This window comes from Amphiura filiformis, chromosome 11, assembly GCF_039555335.1.
Source record: "Amphiura filiformis chromosome 11, Afil_fr2py, whole genome shotgun sequence".
NCBI lineage: Eukaryota > Metazoa > Echinodermata > Ophiuroidea > Amphilepidida > Amphiuridae > Amphiura > Amphiura filiformis.
Window position 1 is genome coordinate 52977518 of NC_092638.1, and position 24050 is coordinate 53001567.

The 24050-nt window shown below is 36.8% G+C and overlaps 1 protein-coding gene across 1 annotated transcript in view; it reads left to right on the top strand.

Annotated features, from left to right (window-relative positions):
* The window catches only part of LOC140164996 (heparin sulfate O-sulfotransferase-like), a 32466-nt gene extending 22072 nt beyond the window's left edge, over positions 1-10394 (top strand). The window contains exons 5-9 of the mRNA XM_072188401.1: positions 1829-1923; positions 3283-3430; positions 5310-5409; positions 7509-7684; positions 9295-10394. Of these exons, the coding sequence (XP_072044502.1) occupies positions 1829-1923; positions 3283-3430; positions 5310-5409; positions 7509-7519 (354 nt within the window). The 3' untranslated portion in view covers positions 7520-7684; positions 9295-10394. The remainder of the gene's footprint in view (positions 1-1828; positions 1924-3282; positions 3431-5309; positions 5410-7508; positions 7685-9294) is intronic.
* Positions 10395-24050: the final 13656 nt, after the last annotated feature.

Here is a 24050-nt window from a genome sequence, read left to right on the forward strand (position 1 = left end):
GCAAACCACCATGCTTCTCATTTTCAAGAACGCTGGTTAACAATAAGCAGAGCATTGTCTCATTTCGTAAACAAAAGCCATACAAAAATGTTCTCTAGCGTTCGCTTTATAATCGTTCACCCAACTTTTAAGTTCAAGCTTGAGCTTTAATATCATGCTAACATGACTTCATTAATTTTGTTTTCATCATGTTATTGTCCTAACACGAGAGATCCGAAATGGATATTCATGCCTAAGGACAGGAAGGTCATTTTTTAGCAATCATCACACGAAAGACCAAAAATGGATACTCGTGCTGAAATTTGCATAGATCCAAGTTCGGAATCTATGCTTTCTTGTATGCTTTTATATGATATACCATATAGGCCTATATTATATAAGAAAAACGATATAATTCAACTATAGACATTCTTCAACTAAGTAGCATGTTACTAGTATAGGTTGTACTGCTATGAATAAGTAAAGTAGTAAGCCTATAGAGTGTCTGGAATTATTCAATATTACGGCGCAAGATGACATTGTCATGGTGCTGTAGTAATTCTTGAGAGCTTTAGTAAAAGCTAACCGATACATAATTCGACACATCGAATTTATGTTCAAAATCTAAACATGGGTCAGTTTTATAGAACCATTCTAGACCTTCGCAGCGCAACTGATGACGGAGTGTAACTCCAGAAACGTGAATTTGCATATAAGCTTGCATACAGCTTGCAAAACACGTCTTGCTAGCTGTATGTTTAGTAGCAACGGATTTAGCTTGTTCCAATTTTGGTAGATAATCATGATATTGGAACAAAGTATAGCTAATTGCCGATATGAGTGAGTTTCGTTTGAGAATATGTTATGCGCAGAGTAGCATAACTTAATATATTTGGCTCCAAAGAGCAGGCAAAAGAGACTTCTAGTACAATCATCATTATCATAAAATATAGTACCAAGTGCAGGTACATATGAAGTATACTTGCTTTCAAGTCTGAAAGAAAATTATGTGAACTCCATTAATTGCAAGTCTTTGCTATGTGTTTTAAGCTGTATGGAATTAATATTTTGTTTAATTCCTAGTTACCCGGCCTAGTTAGCACGCTTACTTTTCAGAACGCCGCATTAAAAGCCAATAAGACATGTAACACTGATCTCTCACAAAGTTGTTTCGATTAATCAATATTGTTATACCATGTACACGGTATAGTGAAGAGATCAGATGGTGTTTAACATGTTTAGATGTTTACAGCATGATTCGATATTTCGGGTATTTCTAGCCAGAATTACCCGAGGATTTCAGATAGAAATTCCTTACAAAATAAGACTCTAAATTGTTCCATAGTTTTGGATATTTCTATGTTTTTCGTATTATATTTTCATCGCCCAATGAGATAGCTTCTGACTGGATTCAGGTTCTGTCCGGGACCTGCCGCAGTTATAATGAAACTATGAATACCAGCTCATTGCTCCATTGTATATGTAAAGCAGAAACACATGTTGTGTGTATGTAACCAGAGAAGATATGATTTAATCAGTTGAGCTGTTTTCAATGAGTGTTATCTTGGTTTAATAGCTTCTAATGGGGTTTAAGTCCTGCAAAGGTCGTGGTGAATTCTACTGTAGACATGACTGCATCATGAATGATGATGATGATGATGATGATGATGATGATGATGATGATGATGATGATGATGATGATGATGGTGATGGTGATGATGTTGATGTTGATTGTGATTATTACTATTGTTATTATTATCATTATTATTACTATTACTTACCTAGACCTAACCCTATTATTATAAAGTTTTTCTTTAATTGTTTGATATATTATTTTTATTTTACTCAGGGCATCGAAGAGTTTGCGATAAAGCGAGTACAACAACTTGCAGCCCATCCACCTGCTTTGTTTAGCAATCACATTTTCTATTTTCCAGTTGAGAAGTAAGGAAGCAAATAATTATTGCCCTATCCAAAATTCCTTATTCTTCTTAATCTCCTCGTCCCTTTCACCCATTTCCTCTCCTTTTTAAGGGGCTGTCGTTTTCTTCGGAATGGGGGGAGGAGGGGGGTCATCAATATACTGGGTCATAGAATTTTTATACCGTACAACCTTTAGTTATTTAAACTAGGTTCGGTTCGTGCATATGTGAACTCCGCGCACTTTCTTCACACTAAAGGTTTTGCGGCTATTTTCAGAAAAAGATATGAGTTTCTTTATTCTACTTGAAGAATTTAGGTAGATATGATGTGCGCTATATACACTCTAAATTAGACAGACTTAAAATTTAAATCTTAGTTGAGACTTGTAAATGTTTAAGTCTTTAAGATTTATTTTACGCGGGGTTTGATTTAAATTTTCTTTGGGATCGGGAAAAAGAAAATCTATTTTTATCTTCATCTAACATCTATCTTTATCTAACATTATCTTCAATCGCCGAGTTAGTAGTCTGTGCTTCTGCTGTATTAGCTTACCTATACACATAATATAATTTATAAATGGGTAAGCTTATTTCCATGAAGGGTCACGCTCGGCCACTGCAGTGACACTGGAATTATCACTGGCACTGCAGACCATTGCTTGAACTTCATGAAAGAAGTAGCCCTGACTTGGTATTACTGCCGTGAATAGACGTATTGCTTGATAAGAAGTCACACGGACTTGTATTTAATATCGATATTTAAATCCCCATAAAGATTTATATTATTTTGAAATAAATCCCAGATATGCTTAAAAGTAAATCTTAAAGGACTCGAATATTAAATCCAATGGACTTGCATTTTTAATCTTTCAAGGATTTGAAATTTTTAGTCTAGGGATAGTTTTATTTTTTAATCCAAAGGTTTTGCCACCAATTACAGTCCGCCTTGGATTTAAAAATTGTATCTTTTAAACTTGAAAATAAGTCTTTGAAGTATTAACATTTGCTCTTTGTAGATTTAAACTTTAAATCTGAAAGTTTAATTTTTTAAATCCTTGTGGGACTGAAATTTATAAAATTTTGTAATGACTTATTTTAATCCTATATTGATTGGTCCCTAACTACAGTCTCTGAAAGTTTTGAAAGTAAGTCTTTTGGATTTGAATTTAAATCCCTGTAATTTAGAGTGTATGTTTTTGTTCATTTGCCCCCATTTGCAGATGATATGAAGAAGCTACCACGTACAGGGAATGTACAAAACCATGCCATCAGCGGAGGTAGAACTCCCCCCGTTTTGACCTCGTAAATTGGAACTTTTACGACTTCGACTTTTATCGACTTCACCAAATTTCTCACTCAATAAACTATTATTTCATTACAGGTCAAATAATCCAGTTTACATAAATATGATAAGAGATCCGATTGAGTACCTCGCTTCCAGTTACTACTGGCGACAGTATGGAGACAAAATACCAAGAAATATGGATAGATTAAAGAAAAAGTTTGGATTCGATATGAAAATGAATGAGGTATGAAAACTTGAAGCCACATGTATGTTATTTTGTTCGCTATTAAGGGAGGTGTAATGAGGGAACCGTGGTTTGGATTCCAGAGGGAGGGTGTCTGTAAGAGGCACAGCCATCAGAAAATGAATAACTGAGTTCGCGCGCCAAATAAACTTACTGCAGAAATTTTCCAAGTCTTTAAAAAAATAGGCATAGGTGGGAATCGAACCCGGTACCTTCCGGTTCTGAATCAACGGATAGTATCACTAAGCCAACTCTCTATCTGCCCTAAAACCTGCGATATTAATTCTTGATAATGCTTAACGGAAAAAATCAATACTAATGTACGATGTCATTCAAAATCAAATAGAAATCCCACAACTAAAGTATCAATCGATAAATCTGCTCACTCAATCATCAAATAATCAATCGAAAAATAAATAAATAAATAAATAAATAAATAAATAAACAAATAAATAAATAAATAAATAAATAAATAAATAAATAAATAAATAAATAATACAAAAAGAAATTATAAATAAGTTTTTCTAGGCCCTAACGTTGGAAAAATAAAGCAGCATAAGAAAAGTGACAGACGCACGGTTTCGAACAAGCGACGCCAAGAACAGCAACTTAGAAACCTCAACGCCTTAGACCGCTAGGCCATAGAATCACACAGTTTCTTCGAAGTCAAAGAAATGTATTAACCTTTAACGTTACGCAATATTGTCACATGACACGGGCACATGTCTGCGGGTAAAGATACTGCATGATAGAAAGGCGCATAAATAATCGAAGGGTCTATCCCTGACGTTAATGGTCATTGACATGTAACCAATTCTTTGTATACCAGTGATATAGCCTACCAGCTACAGTCAACATATAAAAATAAGTATATTGTTAGGCGTAGACGCAATCATCAATGCGGGCAGTATAAAACCATAGTCGCCACTCGTGCACTTGTTTGAGTCCACGGGCATTCCAAAAACATCCTTCAACCCTGAAATCAGAGGTCGGTTTTGGGTTGTTACATGCAAATACAAACTAAATATATCATGAAAAACCCCACCAAGAGGACTATGAGACTTATTCAGAGCCAATCTACATTCTGTTATTTACAAAAGCCGACGATCAAAGTGAAATTATAAAAGGAGCAAGACCAGATATCAACGTTAAATCACGGTAAGCCTAAAATCGCATCGAAAACGCCAAAATGCAGTCACAAAATTTATAATATTACTAAATCACCAAAACGAATTGTAACGTAGGTATGCCGAAAAGAGTTGTATTAGCAATAACAAAGTATGTGCAAAAAGATTTGTCTTTGGCATGTCGCTTTTTTGAAATATCACCAAAAATATCAAATTTGGGAAAAAAGCCCCAAAATTTAAAACAAACACGAACCTTCCAAAATAAATATATATTAACACTAGGCGGCCAAGTCACTACCTGTCGCTGTGATTTGGGGTAACTCGTTGCTTCCCTTCTCCAGATACCTGTACTTCAATGTCGCTTATACCCCACGCCTTAACATGATTAAACGTCCAATGTCTATGATTTTGGTACGAATCAAACTAATTGATAAATATAGTTATCTTATTTCCATTAATACCAACAAATGTACAAACATCCCCAGATTGACGTCACAATGACGTCGTAATTGACCAGAACATCAAAATTCGATGATTTTAAGTCAATTAAGTCATAACAGTCCCCATGTCCCTCTACTCTTTTCAAAATGGAGGAATACTTGGATTTAAGCGATCCATGAAAGACTTGACGAATATTTCTTTTGAATTCAAGCCTGATGTATACAGTTTTTATAAAAGAATTTTTCTTGTAATTTCGATCAAAATATGATCGAAATTAAATTTAATGGTTTATTTGTCTTCTTTTTTTACAGACTTTTGACCAATGCGTCTTAAAAGAACGTAAAGCCTGTGTAGCGGAAGGACATCTCTCTAGGATCTTTCTTTTTTCTGCGGCACACATCCAAAATGCAGGTACCCTTTTATAGCGAGGGATGTCCCAATCCTTGTCAGTTAAAGGAGTATTTCGTGATCCTAGCATCCTCTATTTGTGTCATTTTCCCAAAATTTCAGTTGATTCCGGTTTTGCGTTCGCGAGTTATGCATGATTACGGTATGTGTATTACACTGCTCCATAGACAATGCGTTGTAATTTCGTTCTGGTGCACCAGAACGAAATTCAAATTTCACAATATCTTTGCTAAACGAATTAATCTGCAAGAAATATTTTGTACATAAACATTATGTAGCCAGAGGTTTCCAGTGATATAAAAATCTCAACTTTTTTTTGAGAAAATTGGGGGATGAGGCTATGGATCACGAAATGCCCTTTTAAGGGACTGGGCAATAATTATGGGATCCCAGGGATAAAATTTCAAAACAGCATGTCTATCCAATTTGCAAACCTTAAATGGGCTAAACATTTGCATATTTAAGCGTTTCCGTACTGTTTTCTAAAGCCATTTTAGAGCGTTTTATTTAACAGGCGCCCCATGAATGTTTGCTAAAAATCGCCCCAAATTGCCAAAAATCGCTTGCGACCCCCTGTCGGCTGGCCAAAAAAATTTACCCTCCCCAGCGCTCATAATTATTGCACAACCCCTTACTTTGGTAATATTTATAACGAGAGTTGTTAGGGGACGCTTCAAGCTTTTGAAGAAAAAAAAAATCACCCACTATTACTAAATAGTTTTTCCCACCTAATTTGTATACATTGCATGCAATTTACAAAAAATAAGACCTGGGCAATACCTAGTGTACAAAACAAAATTGAAGCATTCAGCGGCAAAAAACAAAATTGCCCAGGCTTCAACTTCCAGTCCCCGGAAATCAAATGAGAAATAAATATTCATGGTACATTTATTTTGCATATTTTTGTCTTGAAACTTGGTCAAAGTGTTTCTAATATGTCCCAATATATTATATAGTGAACCCGCCCACTAATGTGCATAATTGCATAATCAATGAGCTATTTTGCATAAATGTTCATTAATCATGTAAATATGCAAATAAGAGGGCGGGTTCATTATATAATACATCAGAATATATTAGAAACACTTTGACCAAGTTTCAAGACAATAATATGCAAAATAAATGTACCATGAACATTTAGTTTGTTAGTTATTGTTACATCCAAAGGTCCAGGGAAATTCACGAGGTGTCAGTGGAGCTGGATAAACTTTATTATACAGGGTGATTTAAAATGAACTGTACCCAACTTCAAAAATTAAAATAAAATACTTACCGACATTTAAATAATTTGTGATTCTGAGCTATATATAACAGGATAGTATGTTTACTATTATTGGTGAAAAAATCATGTCTTTACCTCTAATGGTTTTGAAGAAAAGTACATTCTTAGAAAACACACCGAAAACGATGTTGCACACGGATGAGTACTTTATTCAAACTATCTGTTCTACAGCATTTTGCTCACTCAACTGCCCTCAGACACTTTCAGTTCAAGATAAATTGCGCGTGTTTATTTAAAAATGAAAATAAGATGAATTGAAAAATAATTTTATATTGCAAGCTGTAATAGGGTAGTAGGCTATGTTTCCTTAATTGGTGACAAAATCAGGTCTCAGTAACGAGTGTATGGATATTGCACCAGCACCATTTCTATTTGAATTCAAATTTTCCTCTACAAATTCAAGTCAACGGGTCCTTTGTTTTACATGTATTATTTAACATGTAATCTTTGCAAACCTGACATTGTAATTGAATATCAATTTTATTGATTTAATAATGCAAAATAACATTTGTCTTGGTTTTGCTGTACATGTACGTAGTCATGGTAGTTGCATTTTGTTACTGCGGTAGAGAACACGGAAAAACTTGGTTCTGTGTGTTGGTCTAAAAATGGGATGATAATTTGAAAATGCGATATCTTCTAACTAAAACCATTTATGATCAAAATTCAAAATTTCTACTAGAGAACACTCATCACTGCTTTCTATGATAGTTTTTTGATATGTAAAATCTCCGCAAATATATATTAAAAACTGGATGAAGTTGGGTACAGTTCATTTTAAATCACCCTGTATACCAACATTTCTGCATTCTGTCTATAGCACCGATCTAAAATGGTCATTAAATGAGGCCAAGAGACATGTAGAAGAGGAATACTTAATAGTTGGACTACTGGAGGACTACGAATCTACCCTCAGACTTATGGAGAAACTAGCGCCTAGCTTGTTTAAAGGCATTGTGACCTACTATCACTCTGCTGAACGAAAGAAGAGATCAGGTACGTTCAAGTGTTACGCGATGAGTGATTGATCACTATAGCCAATTAGATACTAAAATTTATGGATGTTCTCTTCTAAGTTTACTTCTAAGTTGACATTAATTATGATTGGACAAAAAAAACATTCGCTTATTAAAAACGTTGCGTTTATCAGGTGCCACTGCCATTGAATAGAATTGATCACAGCTAGAATAGCTAGAGCAATGAGGTGACCAGATCATCATAGAGGCAATATATAACAGAGATGGGTCAATGAGCTACATAAAATGACCTTGTGTGGTATTTAGTTCCCTGGAAGTGAGTTTTGCCTGAGGCACTTTGTGGTCAAATGTTGACAGCTGACTACAAAATTTATTACCATCCATTTGGCTGAAAAAGGATGTGAGACATGATCAATTCTGTTAAGGCAATGGAACCTAATGAAATTTAGTGGCGAATCTTGGAGGAAAGGATAAGTAATAATAAATTACAAATGTTTTGAGAAGAAGATTAAATGAAGGGCATTAGCCCTTTACCATTGCCCGAAGGAAGATAATCAACATATTAAGTACCATTGAGAACTTAGAACTATTGTAAAAAGACAGTGGCGTAACTCCTATGGGCTCTGGGGGGCCGCGCCCCCGGGCACCCGGGCTAAGGGGCACCCAAGCCTGGATAGCCTTTGACACGATAATACTTTGTTATAGGAAAGAAGTGGAAGCCCTTACCCACCCTGCATTGACTTGCTCTTCATTTGGGGGCCCCTTCAACACAAAATTTTTCCCGCGCTTCGCGCGCATTGAAACATAAATTGGCATTTTAAAGACCTAAATTCAACTTGATTTAATACCAAATTAGTGGTATTTTTGCACGCCTGCACGCACTTGTTTTAGGAAGAGGGGGTATTTTGTATTCTTGCCCCTGATCGCCACAATCACTAGCTACGTCACTGCAGCTAGTAGCTGCTAGTGATGAGTCTTCAAAAGTAAAGACATTGGAGAATATGAAAACATTTTGTTTTATTAACATGCACTGCATTAGCTTGTATTGAAACATGAAATAAATTTAATCTGAAACACTATTTGTAAGTTATTCGGTAGGTCTATATGCCTTTCAATACCAAAATTGATTAGCTCTGCACCATGCACACCCTTGGTTAGGGGCACCCGAACTACTTTCGCCCCCGGGCACCCTGTCCCAAAGTTACGCCACTGTAAAAAGAAGAGTTATTGAGCTACTCAAATCGTAATAACACCTGCACAATATACAAGTTCAGTACTCCAAATAATGCAGAGCCAGAACTAATTATAAACACCAATAGGGGCCATGCATATTTTAGTCGATTGACTTAAAACGGATTCGAACTAGAACCATGTTGTAATGCAGTCTATTCAATAAATTATTGGGATCATCCTGGAGCACAAAATATATCTTATGTTGAATAAAACATGTGTATGGTAGCAATGCTTCTATCGAAAAAAGCATCCTTACACGGTTGGTTGTATAAACTACGTCACATGCTTGACCACTACAATATAACTGTCAAAATTGTCCGAAATATCCCGGCTATAGAACAATGTTGCTTTGGTTCTTCACTCATTTTATAATTACTTTTTTTCTCCTTACCATAGAAAGATATCAAACAAACTTCAAGAAGCCCATATCTGCAGAAGTACGCGCGATACTTAGAGAAAAACTCGACTTGACGTACCAATTTTATGACTTTGTGAAGACTAAGCTAGAACTGCTTAAGAAGGAATATGACATATAGCTTAATCAGGTCCGGGAATCGGACATGTTTTATTAAGAAGTAACACGGTGTATTCAGCTCGGGCGTGTTTCGTGTATCGTGATATTCGCGGCATATTGAGACATTTACTTTTTCCCACAGCTGTTTACCAGTAATATCACGGAGACAACAATGTCGTCTTAGGAATGCTGCAAGTTGGAAAATTGCAAGTTGAAGTTCAAGTTCAAGTTTATTTGTTTTCATCTCAATTCACATCAATGTTATAGAAAATGGAAAATGCAAGATAAAGAATATAATGATATTACTGAGCTAAGCAATAAGAACATGTAGAGTAAAGAGTTGTGGATGCCGCAAATACGCAAAGCGTGAAGCTTGTGGCACTCAATCTGAACAAGATGGAAATTTAACTCACACTACAATATTAACGTGTACAATAATGATATCATGTGGAGCTATGTGGCCAAAATAAGAATGAAAAGTAGGAAATACCATGGGGAATGATAATGAGTTAACGTTGTACGCGTTAGGGAACTGAAACGCTGAAAAAGCATACGCCCTGGAAAGCTCAGTCTCAAACGTTGCATTTGTTACAGGGCCCTTATTATAACATTGTAAAACACGAAGCAGATGAGGCCTATGGTATATAAAATAAATCGTTTTAAATATTATATTGACTGCTACATGTACATAACGTGATAAAAAAAATACATAAATAAAGCTGCTGTGCCAGTTGGATTCCTTGCACCATTTCCTTTATGAAAATGTATTTTATATTTTATGTACTTATTATCTGAATTTTTTAAAGGTAGAATAAAAAAAAATAATGTCTAAAATTGGCACTTAAAGTGACATTTGCTGCCCCTTAAAACACATATTCACGACTGCACAATGATAATAGCGACACGTATTTTTGTGGGACCTGAGAGCACATCACCCATCCGCAAACACAAAAACGTTTTTAAAACGTTTTAAATAAGTTATATTTTGGCTTTTGGTGTAGGTAAAAACGTTTTAATAACATTAAAATGTCGGGTTATATAAAGGTCATGATAACATTTAAAAACGTTTTGTATGAAAACACACTACAACAATATTTTTAAATGTTTAAAAAAAATGTTATTGTAAACTATTTTTGAAAACATTTTTGCCAAATATTGTGTCAATACTTAAATAACATTATGTTAAAATATTTGAACCCAGCAAACACAGAAATGTTCTTAAAATGTTTTTTTCAAAACCTTTTAATAACATTTAAATGTCGGGTTATATAAAGGTCATGAAAACGTTTTTATAACGTTAATGAAAATATTTTGGGCAAACATTTTTCACAAAATATTTTTTCAACCCCAAAATAACATTTTGTTTAGAATGTTTTGTATCAAGTTTTCAAGAATGTTTTTGGAAGGTTATTAAAACGTTTTTATACCCTTTATATAACCCGACATTTAAACGTTTTCTGTGAAACATTTTTGTTTGCTGAGCAGTAGATTATCAAAAATGTTTTTAAGGTTATGAAAACGTTTTATACTCTTAATATACCCTTTATATAACCCGACATTTAAACGTTTTCTGACAACCTTTTATAACCTTTTGCGAATGATGTCGAAAATGTTTTGTGTTTGCTGGGCAGACACACCAAATTACATTCTCATACGATGAATTTCCTTCTGATATCAAATAATTCAGATTTTTTGAAATTCACTATTTTTTGTTGTTGACATTTTTATGTCCTCGAAATAAACTTTATAAAAATAATAGCATACCGTGCCTTTTTTTTCAGCAGGGCTATAATTCCCATATGGGTTCATTCATATATTTTCAAACGGTTGTTTATGCCCGAGGGGCCGCTTGAGGCCCGAGGGCATAAACAACCGTTTAGTCATGAAAATATATGAATGAACCCCGTGCATACATACCACAACATTTTGTGATTCATATTTCATCAAAATATTAACAAAAATAACAAGAAACATCATTAAAACCATGAATTTCGTTCGTTCTCCCTACCACTGCAATCGCACATCCGGGCCACCGGGCATAAACGCTGTTTATGCCCGGCTTTCGACCAATCACGCGCGCCGTTATATAGCGCGTATGTATGAACGGCAGTTCATACATACTTACGATATAACGACGCTTCTGATTGGATTTGGGCCCTTTTTTGCTGGTCATAAATTCCGTTTATGACCAGTACGCATGGCATAAACAAGCTGCGTCACGCAGCGTTGGAACCCAATTAACACGATCCACGATTTGCTAGTGTTGCGTACACGCGCATGTCACCGCGCCCATCTCACGCGGAGCGCAAAAGATGACGCGTATCACGCGTTGACTCCCGGCCGTTGACCTCATGAGCCGAGCTGCTTCTTGCAAAGTAGGCCATCTCATTTTCTTCCAATTTATGAAGGAAAACGGTATGGAAATGTTATTTAAACTTGTAAACCCTTATTATTTTCATCTGTATTGAATTACTAAGAAAGTTGGGTATGTATGAACGGGGTTCATTTATAGTATTTCGGGCATGATCGCTGTTTATGCCCTCGGCTCACGCCTCGGGCATAAACAGCGATCATGTGTAACGACGCATAACGTAACAAATTGTTATGTTATGCGTTCAAAACTCGTTGGCACTAAGAAAAAGGGACAACTTTTGGCTGCTCGACGCATAACGTAACAAAAAATTAAAATGATCAGAAATGACAAATACTTGAAAGATTTTATGTTTAATGTCCTCCCTCCCTCTGTTCAAGTCAAAACTCGGCCCATGCTATCTCGTCCACACCAATTTTGTCCCCGAAATAAAAAAAAATCAGAAATAACAAATACTTAAAAGATTTTATGTTGGAAGTCGTCCCTCCCTCTGTTCAAGTCAAACTCGGCCCATGCTATCTCGTCCACACCAAATTTGTCCCCGAAATAAAAATGTCAAATATAACAAATACTTCAAAAATTCAATATGTTGGAAGTCGTCCCTCCCTCCCTCTGTTCAAGTCAAAACTCGGCCCATGCTATCTCGTCCACACCAAATTTGTCCCCCGAAATAAAAAAAAATAACAAATAACAAATACGGTACTTCAAAGATTTTATGTAAGAAGTCGTCCCTCCCTCTGTTCATGTCAAAACTCGGCCCATGCTATCTCGTCCACACCATATTTGTCCCCAATATGCAAATTTAAAAAATAACGAATACTTAAAAGATTTTATGTTGAAAGTCGTCCCTCCCTGTTCAAGTCAAAACTCGGCCCATGCTATCTCGTCCACACCAAATTTGTCCCCCGAAATAAAAATGTCAAAAATAACAAATACTTCAAAGATTTTATGTAAGAAGTCGTCCCTCCCTCTGTTCAAGTCAAAACTCGGCCCATGCTATCTCGTCCACACCATATTTGTCCCCTATATGCAAATTTAAAAAATAACGAATACTTCAAAGATCTTATGTTTGAAGTAGACCCACTATAAATTTCTTTTATCCGGATTTTTTTGCACGAATCGACTTGAATTGACTTCCGGTTGATATTTATCGAAGAAATAAAAAGATTCGAGTGAGTCTAACTTTTTGTTACGTTATGCGTTTTGGAGGTTACTCTGTCGGAAAAGCTCTTTTATCCGGATTTTTTCGCATATATGGACATGACTTGACCTCCGGTTGATATTTATAGAAGAAAGAAAAAGATTCGAGTGGGTCTAACTTTTTGTTACGTTATGCGTTTTGGAGGTTACAGTGTCGGAAAAGCTCTTTTATCCGGATTTGTTTCGCATATATGGACATGAAGGATATGCTACTAATAACATAATCAGTACTCCTGCAATATTATCTCTCAGTGGACCGATTACATTTGAAATTGAAGTTAAAGGATCAAACTATTAAACTGTAACTTAAATAGTTAAAAATGAATAACTTTTACAGGATATATCTAGCTCTAAACTTATACGCCACTATGTGAAACGGAAGATTTGGGGGTTTCGGCGGATTTTTGAAGCGTAAGTCGCACGTACGCCACTATGTGAAACGGAAGATTTGGGGGTTTCAGCGGGTTTTTGTAGCGTAAGTCGCACGTACGCCACTATGTGAAACGGACGATTTGGGGTTTTCGGCTCGTTTCTGAAGCGTACGCCACATTATTGACGGATATGTGCCTAAATGTCATCAAATCCGATTTTCGCCGTTTCACATAATGGCGTATGTTGATCGTACGTCAGTTTGTGAAACGGAAGATATTGGATTCTCACGGGATTGTTGACATAAGTCATTTAATTAATTAACGTTATTTATTAATTAAGTATAGTTGAGCTTTCTTATTTGGTATACTTGAAGAACTTGATATATAAAACCGTAAATGTAAATTCCTTTTTGCAATTACAACTATTTAAGAAATTTTTATTAAATTCGGAGCAAATTATAGGTTTTGACCATGTGGAGCCCATAATGCGACTTTTGACCTGGTGCTTATAACTCGAGAACCAAACGTCGCAGAAAAGCCAAACTAAACAACCAAACAAAATGTATACCTGTTTTTCAAATTCTACCCCTTATGATCTTTCAGACCATAACTCTTTCTGGAGCAAGATGCATATAAAAGTTTTCCTTATATATAAAGTCTTCCGCATCGTTATAATATGGTTGCAGACCTTAGTCATGTTAGTCACAAAATATCTGTTTAAGAGCCTTATACAGCCTGTCTCAAAACAAATTGTGCAAGTGAAAAGCTCCCTCTCTAGTAATTAGAAAATACCGTTGTGACATAATGCTTAAATCAACGTCAAGGGCATAGTCTTAGCTCTCAAATGCCGTTTTTCTGTTCAATTTGCTTGTTTTAATCTCGAGATATGTTTATTTAAAGACGAAAGGGTAAAATCACAATTGTGCCACTTTTACTAGGGAAGAGGAATTTACATGTAACAGTGATACCATCAAGTTTATCAAGAGTTCCTTCGTGAAATCAAAAGAATGCATCAATTACACAATACAAAATTTTGTTGACTGTTTTTACTGTTTTATCATGATGCGGGAATGATGATTCTCTTTTTCCGCTTAAAAGAGATTAAAAGATAAATAAATATTTCACATTCTGCTGTAAAAATTAAATACATGTGCATGTCAATGATTTTATCATGGTAAATACTGTTCTCTTAGTCACTTAAGACATGTTAAAAGACAAACAAATATTGCGCACTTATACATGTTATAGGTTAATGAACGCGTATTACTTGTTGGAAGCGATATTAGACAAAATAATACACGCGTGTTGATGTTGATGCGTCTAATGCATGCGCCTCGAAAGGGGGGAGTGCATTAGACGCATCAACATCAGCTATCATTGATTTACATGTACAGCTCTCTTCCCTAGTAAAAGTGGCACAAATGTGATTTTACCCTTTCGTTGCTAAATAAACATATCTCGAAATTGGAACAAGCAAATTGAACAGAACAAACGGAATTTGAGAGCTAAGACTGCGCCCGTGACGTTGATGTAAGCATTATGTCACAACGGTATTTTCTAATTTCCAAAGAGGGCGCTTTTCACTTGCACAATTATGTTTTGAGGCTGTAATTTGCAACTGGATTAATACAGTAGAACAATCATCTGACAAGCTGTATGTTAATTCCGTGGTCAACGTTTGATTTTGACTCATTACTATGTAGGCTAATAGGTCTTACCAGTCCCGTAATAGGCACGCCATATTTCTTATAGAGTGTTGTTCCGTGCTGCTCCGTTAACTTTTGTGATGACTCTGTTGAACTTCCCAGAAAAAGGCGTGATCCTGAGAAAGATCAAGACGAGAAACAGACACAGACACAAAAAGACAGAGGACAGACAGAAAGACACAAAGAGAGATAGAGAGATAAGAACTTAGTTAGTTTCTGAACATATACCCATGAGCATATCCCTGCTAAAAGAGAGGAAAATAAAACTAGATATGTTATTATAAGGCCGTGAACTTGAAATGACCTCTGATGACCTTGAAATGACTTTGGAAATAATTATCTTTCGTGAAAAATGTAGGCACAAAGTTTAATAACAATCTATACAATACAAAAATTTGACCTTTGGTTGACCTTCGATGACCTTGAAATGACCTCCATCATGTTTTGCATCATAGTATCATCACACATACTAATTTTCATTTAAATTGCACAAACTTTGGAATTTTACCCATTTTGACCTTAAGTTGATCTCGGGTGACCTTGAAATGACCCACCAAATTTTGAACCACATCAAGATCACATATACTAACTTTGTTCAAATTGGACAGACTTTAGAACTGTACCCTTTTTGACCCCAAAAAGAGACCCCTCGTGCATGTTTAAGCCAAATCTGATTACAATAGTATGAACATAATGCTAAAGCCCTTTTGGCATTATTCTGATGATGAAAGAAAGAAAGAAAGATTAAAAAAGAAAGAAAGAATTATTGCTGATCGTAATAATATAAACCTTTTAAATCTTTTTAGTCAATAATGTGTAGCCTACGCGAGTCTATTTCTCGAGTAAAGGCCTACCCGACAAGTCAAAAATTAAAATTGCTCCGATTTCAATGAAAATGGTTGCAAATTGTTGGAGCATTTTTGGCGAGACCTTTGGTAATCCCTCTGGGGGTTTACAATTATTGCAAAGCCCTAAATCATTACAATCATGTTCATGGCCTCAGTGACTCGGTGACCCCGGGGGGGGCACTTAACACAAATGACCATACGGGTATGCTCCCCCGGAAAGACCCCCCTTTTTGGATTTCGCAGCTCCGAAAGACCCGCTAAATTTGACCAAAAAAGAGCTCCGAAAGACCCTTAATTTTTAAAGTTCCAGCTCTTAAAGACCCCAAGTACTCATTGTGCTCATTCCTAAATTCTGGGTTTTTTCCCCGGAGTTCCCAGGCCCGGTTCCCAGGTAATTTTCAAATTGAAGTTATTTGAACCCCGATAAATTCATGCTTAAGAGGATGCTAGGATCACGAAATACTCTTTTAAAATGCAATGCCATGATAATGTCTGTGTGCTCCCCAGGGTGTGCTCTAGGTCCCAGAAAAAATATTGCGAAAACGTCGCTATCTGGATACTGAGCCCTTAAAAGTAATTGATTTGTTTTTGTAATTATATTTTATTTTAGCGTATTTTACTCCCAGGATCTTACTCTTAATTAAATATTAATCTGTTGTAAAACTTTATTAGAAATCATAAACTTGTAAGCCTATTTTGCTTATCACCCATCACTGAGTCAAGTACCTTTTATGCGTTATTCCATTGCGTATATGCGCGCGACGTCAAGTCGCTTAATTTGTAAAAGCACCATTCATCAGTCTAAGCATGCTAAGCTTGTAAGCAGTGAGTCTACTCTAAGCAGTTGCATGTACCAGTAGGCCTACGTGAAATAATTTCGTATTTTGGAGCTGATATGGCAGATAAAAAGAGGTAAGTAAACTGTGTTTTGCTTTACAATATTCATTATAATGTATGAATTTGACTTAGTTGTGAGTTGCAGATTATCAGAAAATGAATTAGTATCCTATCCTATGGTCCGGGCCTATAGTAAGCTCCCCGGGGTAAACTTTCCGGGGTAAGCTTAATAGGCCTAAAGCCAGGTGTAGGAGGCTGAAGGGCTAAGCTAGGGCCAGTATGCTTTGACTTTTAATGTCTAGTAAGCTGTTCGGGCCTAACATAAGACCGCTTAATCCTAATCCTTTAGTTTGTTCTAACCCTATAAACCCCGGGGGGGCACTTCAATATGAAATGGATATAGGTGTAGGGCTGGCACTTTCGCACTAAGGGGCATTCAGTGAGAGCAAAATGTAAAAAATATGGGGTCATTGGGTGAGAGCATAATTTTTGGCATTCGGTGAGAGCAAAATGTTAAAAATATGGGGTCATAACATGACATTTTTTAAATGGAATTTTTGGGTGAGAGAGGAAACAGCGCCCAAAAACCTCGAAAATCGAATTTCTAGTTCTAAATTGCTTCAAATTTCATTGGTTTTTTTTTCAAAATAAGTAACAAAATCAGTGAAAATGAAAGTTGCTGTTCAAATTGAACTTGTAAGGGTCTTTGGGTGACAGATCAAATGGAAAAATAGGGGGTCTTCGGGTGACAGAGCATGTGTTCGTAAAAAAATATGGGGACTTTGGGTGACAGCAATGCTGAAAGGGGGTCTTAACAGCCCTACATACGCGTCACCTCCAAAGTTGGAGCCCCCCCCCCCCCCCCGGATATAGCCATTTATACTCCATGCTGAATTGATCGTCTCCCATCCGCGTTATGATTTTTTGCCGCGTTTTTGCCAGTCTTTTCTAAATCATCAGTTATTAAAAATAACATATTATAATAAAATGATCTGCTTAGCCTATACTCAAGATTTTGAAAACGTGCAAAATTGCATGTTTTTGGCCAATTTTTCCTCAAATTGCAAAACCATTAAAATTTGACTTTTGCTAGTTATAACTAGCTGAAGGATTAGGATTTAGTTATATTTCATTTTTACAAAATCCCAGGGCCCCGGCCCAGGGCCAAAACAAGATTTAATTCAAGAAACTTAGTGCCCCGGCTTAGTGCTGTATTTTTCTGGAATCAGGCCATCACTCCCTGGGCTCACTCCTAGTCCCTCCTTGTTCTTCCTTAATGGTTCTCCCCTTTAGGCATAAATGGGTCACCCCAAACCCAAGGACTATCCCCTTAATACTAACCCTGACCTTATTACACAATTTGTCTGCCTCTGATGCTCTGGTCACTATACATGCAGGTCCAGTATTCACATTCTCACATACCAAGATGAACCAATGCATGTTCTTCTCACCCACCATACAGGTATGTTATATAATCATTGTGGCTCTTTTGATAATAATTTTTTTAATTTCATAATTTATGTAATTAAAACAAACTTCAACACATTAGTTGTGAAGCACTAATCACTGATCAGAAGGCTTTTGATATAGTTTTAACTTAAAACTTAAAAGTTTTATATGTTCCAAGCTTTCCAAACTTTTGAAACACTGAATGAAGCACATGAAAATACATTTAAGATTTGTGACTGAATACTGCCCGGGAATGCTGCTCCAACATATTTATCTGATGAGAATGATAGCTAGTTTTTTCAACTCTTGTTTGTAAACAAGTTGTTTAGTAATATTTCTGATTTTATGAAATAGTCCTACTCAAGTTATGAATATGTTGCTTATGTATGATTATATTCTGGATTGTTTGACATGTTTGACACTTTCACATAACGAATTGTATAAAGAGCCCCGGTAAAAGAGTGGTCAAGTAACTCAAATTCAAGTGGATGACAAACACTTGTAAAGGCATGCGGTGTATCAAAGTTGTCATTTTGTTGTTTATTTATTTGATATTATTACATGTAGTATTACATATCATGCACTTGTAATTATTTTTTATGTTTATATCCATATCCCGGATCCCGGCCCGGGGATCCCGGGCCTGGATCCTGGACCCATATTTCTTAAAGGCCCATTCAGTGACCCGGGTTCAGTCATTTGCTCATCCGGACGATCGTAAAAATCATCAAAATTCAGATTCTGGTACCGTTGTCATTGTCATAGATGTGCAACATGCATCATAGCCTGCTAGCCTGCTCATATTTTGCCTTTTTTTCATTTCAAAAATGCCTAATGACAATAATGACTTTATGCTTCGCTTTTAGGCAATAAATAAACAATTTAATTTTTTTTGGCACTTTTGCTGTGATCGCTGAAAGGGCCTTTAAATATTGTCATGTTTCAAATTGTAAGATTTCAGCCAGGCATATGGATGAATTCAATATTGCTATACCCGGGTTGCTTTAACCTCCATCAATATGCACAAAAAGTCTCATTTCCGATGGCATAGTTCAATAACCCCCATTGATAATTATTGTTCAAAAGTTGTGGAGGATGAACTTTTGTACCAAACACAAATCTATTGGGGTTTTAGAAGTGCAAGCCCAGACCATACAGTTGGGTTTATGCAGATCACCCAGGTTATTGTGGTGATTGAGGCAATTAACTTTTAAGACATAGGTATGTGAACAGACTAAATAGGGGAGTGACAATATCTATTACTTATTGGGAAAAAACAAACAACCTGTTTTTGTTTTCTTAAGCATGCACAACACTATATGTTCCCGGGATAATGTTCTCCTGTATTATGTTTACATGTTTATTTATTCATGATGCTCACGTCTTGAGGGGAATTCGAATCTAGAGAAATTATTCCATCATTGATCATCATGTCTTTTACAAAACATGATCATTTAATAGAATAGTTTTGAGGGTATTTTTTTATGTGATTTATGTTTTGTTCTACAAAGTTTAGACTCACTGTAGTGTACCTATATCTTGTAAAAAACCCTGGTCAATTAAAACAAAATGAAAACTGGATTTGGCCGGGTGTTTCCCCCCCCACCTGATTTGGCTTAAATATGTCAAAAGCATTCCCAAATTATGTTTGCCAATATTTGTATTAGGCCCTTCACAATTGATTTTGAGTTTTACTGTTTCCCTCCTGCATCCAAAATTGAAAATTACAAAATATTTAGGCCTAATTACTTGCTTTTTATTTGACATTTTCTTTGTTAAATGACATTTTAAGTACATGTACATTAATTTGCTACTTTCTTACTTTGATCATCCTAACTATGCTTAACAAACAAAGAACACCCCTGCATTATTCTCAAAGTATAAAATCAACCATAATTGTAAAATATATAATTAAATCCGCAGCGCCAAAATGTGTGACCACTCGTTTAAAATATAGGAAATAAAAAGTAATTAATAATCGATGATTGAAAGTTACCTTGTGCCTTTAAAAAAATCTTAAACAGTAAACAAAAATTTAATGTGAAAGGCCTTCTTGCATTGTTTGTTTTCAATATGTTAGGGCCCATATCTTGTGTGTGTGTGGCCATCATGTTTTATTTTAAAATTATTCAAACTGCATGTTAATTTAAGTATTTAGGTTAAATTTGAAATACATATAGGCCTACAACTCATCCATTTCTGCTCAAAAAAGGTTCATTTTAGCAACATTTTAAAAAATGTTTTTTTGACCTTTAATAGCCTGACAATGTTATATGTTTTGGCCAAAACTAAAACATGTTTACAGGCCCATATGAATTTTTTGTATTGGTATTGTGTTCTTATTTGTTTATCTCCATAGATTCTATGGCTGTGTGATAGATCAACAATGGTGAACATCGGAAAGTAAATTAAGAAAAGATATTGACTTGATCGCCCATATTAGAACCATTTCTGTCTCATGTCATTGGACCCATCACTTTGTGATACCAGCCTGGAAACCTCTGAATTTTAATGTGTGGATTCTAATATACATAGATCTAGCTGTTTTTGAGCCGACTTGGCTGAGCTGAACATATTTATGCTTGATGCTTTGAATTATTTCAAATTATTTCCTCATCTAAATCAGTTCCGAAGATAAGCACGTTAAAAACAAATAGCAGCAGGACTGATTAAAATATAAAAAAACGGTGGTAAACATGGGCATTGACAGCAGAGGCAAATGGCGTGGTAGATGTATGGTCACCTGTTGTGACTGCGAAGATTATGAAGTAGTATTGAAGGAACATTTGAGATGTGACTACTGTGACCACCCCCCTACACAACATGAGAATATACAGGTCTCCGGGATACAGTTACCCACAGAAGTACTAAGCAAGACCCCACACAAGACTCCAGACAAGACACCTTCTTCACCAAACACTTCTCCGGACCAGGCCCCCGATGCTCCCACCGATACAACCCGGGATACTACCCATGAGAATATATATGGTGTTGATGGACTTCCGGATGGAGAAGATCAGTGCACTGATTCCAATAGAGATTCACCTGCTACCAAGTCAACCATGGCTGCCCCATCCATCGCAGATATGCCCAACATCAGCCATGGTCACAAAGGTGAAAATGCTCACACTGATTCTACTGGTTCAACAGATGATCCTTCTCCACAGTCAGTTTCCGAGATCCTTGAAATTGATGATGAGTCCCCGGACCAGCCTTCGTCACCTAAAAAAAGGAAGACTAAAACAGACATGGAACTTGATAAGCTCTCCAATGGTACTCTTCAAAGATTGCAAGACTCGGACAAGGATGGTAAAACAGTGCTGTGTAAGGCTTGCAATGTAGAAATATTGTTGGGAAAGTCAAATAAGTACTACAACGTACGCAGACACCTCCAAAGTGTCATACATACTGCCAAAACTGCAAACACCAACATCTGCTTGGACCAATTTCAGACAATTGAAAAGGCATATCCTGGTGTGTTCTTGCATAAAAAAGAGATGGCCCTGTGTGTTGATTGTGGTATGTCCTTAAGCCTCACCAGTAAAAACATACTATTCAATGCATCAAGTCACATCAAGAGCAATGATCACCTAAATGGAAAGACGAAAGGTGCGTCAACATCGCACAAAATCACCAATTTCTTTAGGGTGAGTGCAGACCAAAAACAGCAACAGAGAAGCCGGGATGATGTTCAACAGTGACATGGTTTCTATAGTAAGACATACACATACAAGAACAAAGCTGGGGTCAAACAAACTGTAGATATTAGCTTATTACTAGAAGACTTAGAACCAGGAAAGGATGATGGACAAGTAACATGGTTTGCAGAAAAGAATTACCAGTTTTGCATCAATGAACATACTATTAGAAAGGGAACAATTAGGAGCAATTCTTGTGTGCGTATTGGTTACCTAGAGAACAATATGTGTAAATCGTGTGCTGCAATTCCGAAGCTTTGCTCCTTCAGAAGAAGAATCTTACTTCGCACACAAAATACTGCAGATGGAAAACGAGACACAACACACATTAATATTCAGCACTTGAATAGGACAGAATTAATGGACAAGGTGGAGAAGCAGAAACATACAATTGACAGCAAGGATTCACAACTGTTTTTTGCGACAAGCAAGAACCTTCGTTTGAAACTTAGGATAGCATCACTGAAGGAGAAGCTGATAGAATATTCCCGTAGAGGTTCGATCAAATCAATCTGCCACAAGCTTAATGAAGCTGGAAAGCAAGGCAAACTTAATGACAAAGATGTGCTAATGGGTCTACTACAGTCAGTCAGTGCAAATTTGCATGTTGAGAAGAAGGGAAGACGGTATAAAGCTTCACTGCAGATGTTCTATGAGGTCATCCTTATGCTGGGGGGGCCACGTTTGGCTAACTTTGTGGCCCTCAACTTATTCGGTCCAGAGATTCATTCTGTGTACAGATGGCGCAAAGCCAATACATCTATAATAGAACCTGGCATAGCACACAATAACTTTGTTGTCATTAGTGATGTCTACCAACGCTGTCGCGAGAGGAAGCAGCTACCACGAGTTCCAGTGTTACTAGCCGAAGACGAAACGTCCATAATAAATTCCATAGAATATTGTGCGGCTAGGGATGTCTTACAAGGGTTTTGTGGAGTAGAAGGTGCAAACCATGAATGTACAGAACAGTGCCAACCTGTGGTAGGAACTGGTGAAGATGGATACAAAAAACATAACAGCAGCTTTCAAAAACCATAAAATTGGTACCTACGCCAGAGCTATCATCATAAATCCGCTGCACCCAGACATCCCAAAGATACCAATCCTTGTCCACCCAACCTGTAACCGCTTTAATTCAGAATTTGTCAGAAAGCAATGGGATAGCCTCCAAGAGATGTATAACACCCACCTTCAGCCTGTACACCCACCTTCAGCCTGTACTGGGGCCCTCCTCGGCCATGCTTCCGATGGGGATGCAAGGAGGCGACGACTCATGGTTGGAGATGCAGCTGGCACCACTGGAGACCGCTTTCAACCCATTCCAAGAGAAGACGGCTTTATCTTCACAGCGTCGAAACATGCCAACACTGGATCAGATATGGACACACGCACCCCTGCATACACCATTACCGGCCTTCACGACCAAGATTACATTCATAATCACAAAAAACTAATAAACCACCTTCATCACACAGCACGCACGATAAGAATAGGGCCTCACCTTGTGCACAGCAATTATATAATCCGTGTACATGACCTGTTTGACTTCAAAGACCATGGTCTTTCAAAGGAAGATATTCTTCGAAATGATCGACAGAATTGGGCCTCTGCACAACGCACCACATTCCAGAAGGTGTTGGATCGTCTGGATGACATCGTATCTGGAAATGTCCCAGGAAGAGCACCTGATGAGAGCGCAAAAGGCACCAAGATATATCTTCAGATTGTATGGTACTACATGGAGATCTTTTGCAGTGGGAAAGCCAGTTTAAAAGAAAGAATTATGTATGCTGGATGTGTGGTACAGTTCTTGGGATTATGGCGCAACTGGATCTGTGACACCGCTGGATTAACCCTTGACAAGAATTTCGTTTCACGAGAAACATACCTAGACACGCTACTTTCGGCTCATTTTGCAGTAAGTTTGATTTGCTACATGGCAGACCAGTTTCCTGAAGTTCCATGCTCCCTGTCTCTTACTGGTACAGATTCAGCTGAAAACTTCTTTTCGAAGAACGGGCAATGGATCGGCAATAGGCATAACTATACGTATGGCAGACTTGAGCGGAATCTCAGCCATATGGTGAGACTTGAGGAAATTAGAGTCCACACAGAAGCTCCCTATTTCCCCAAACCACACCCCAAAGCAGAGCTC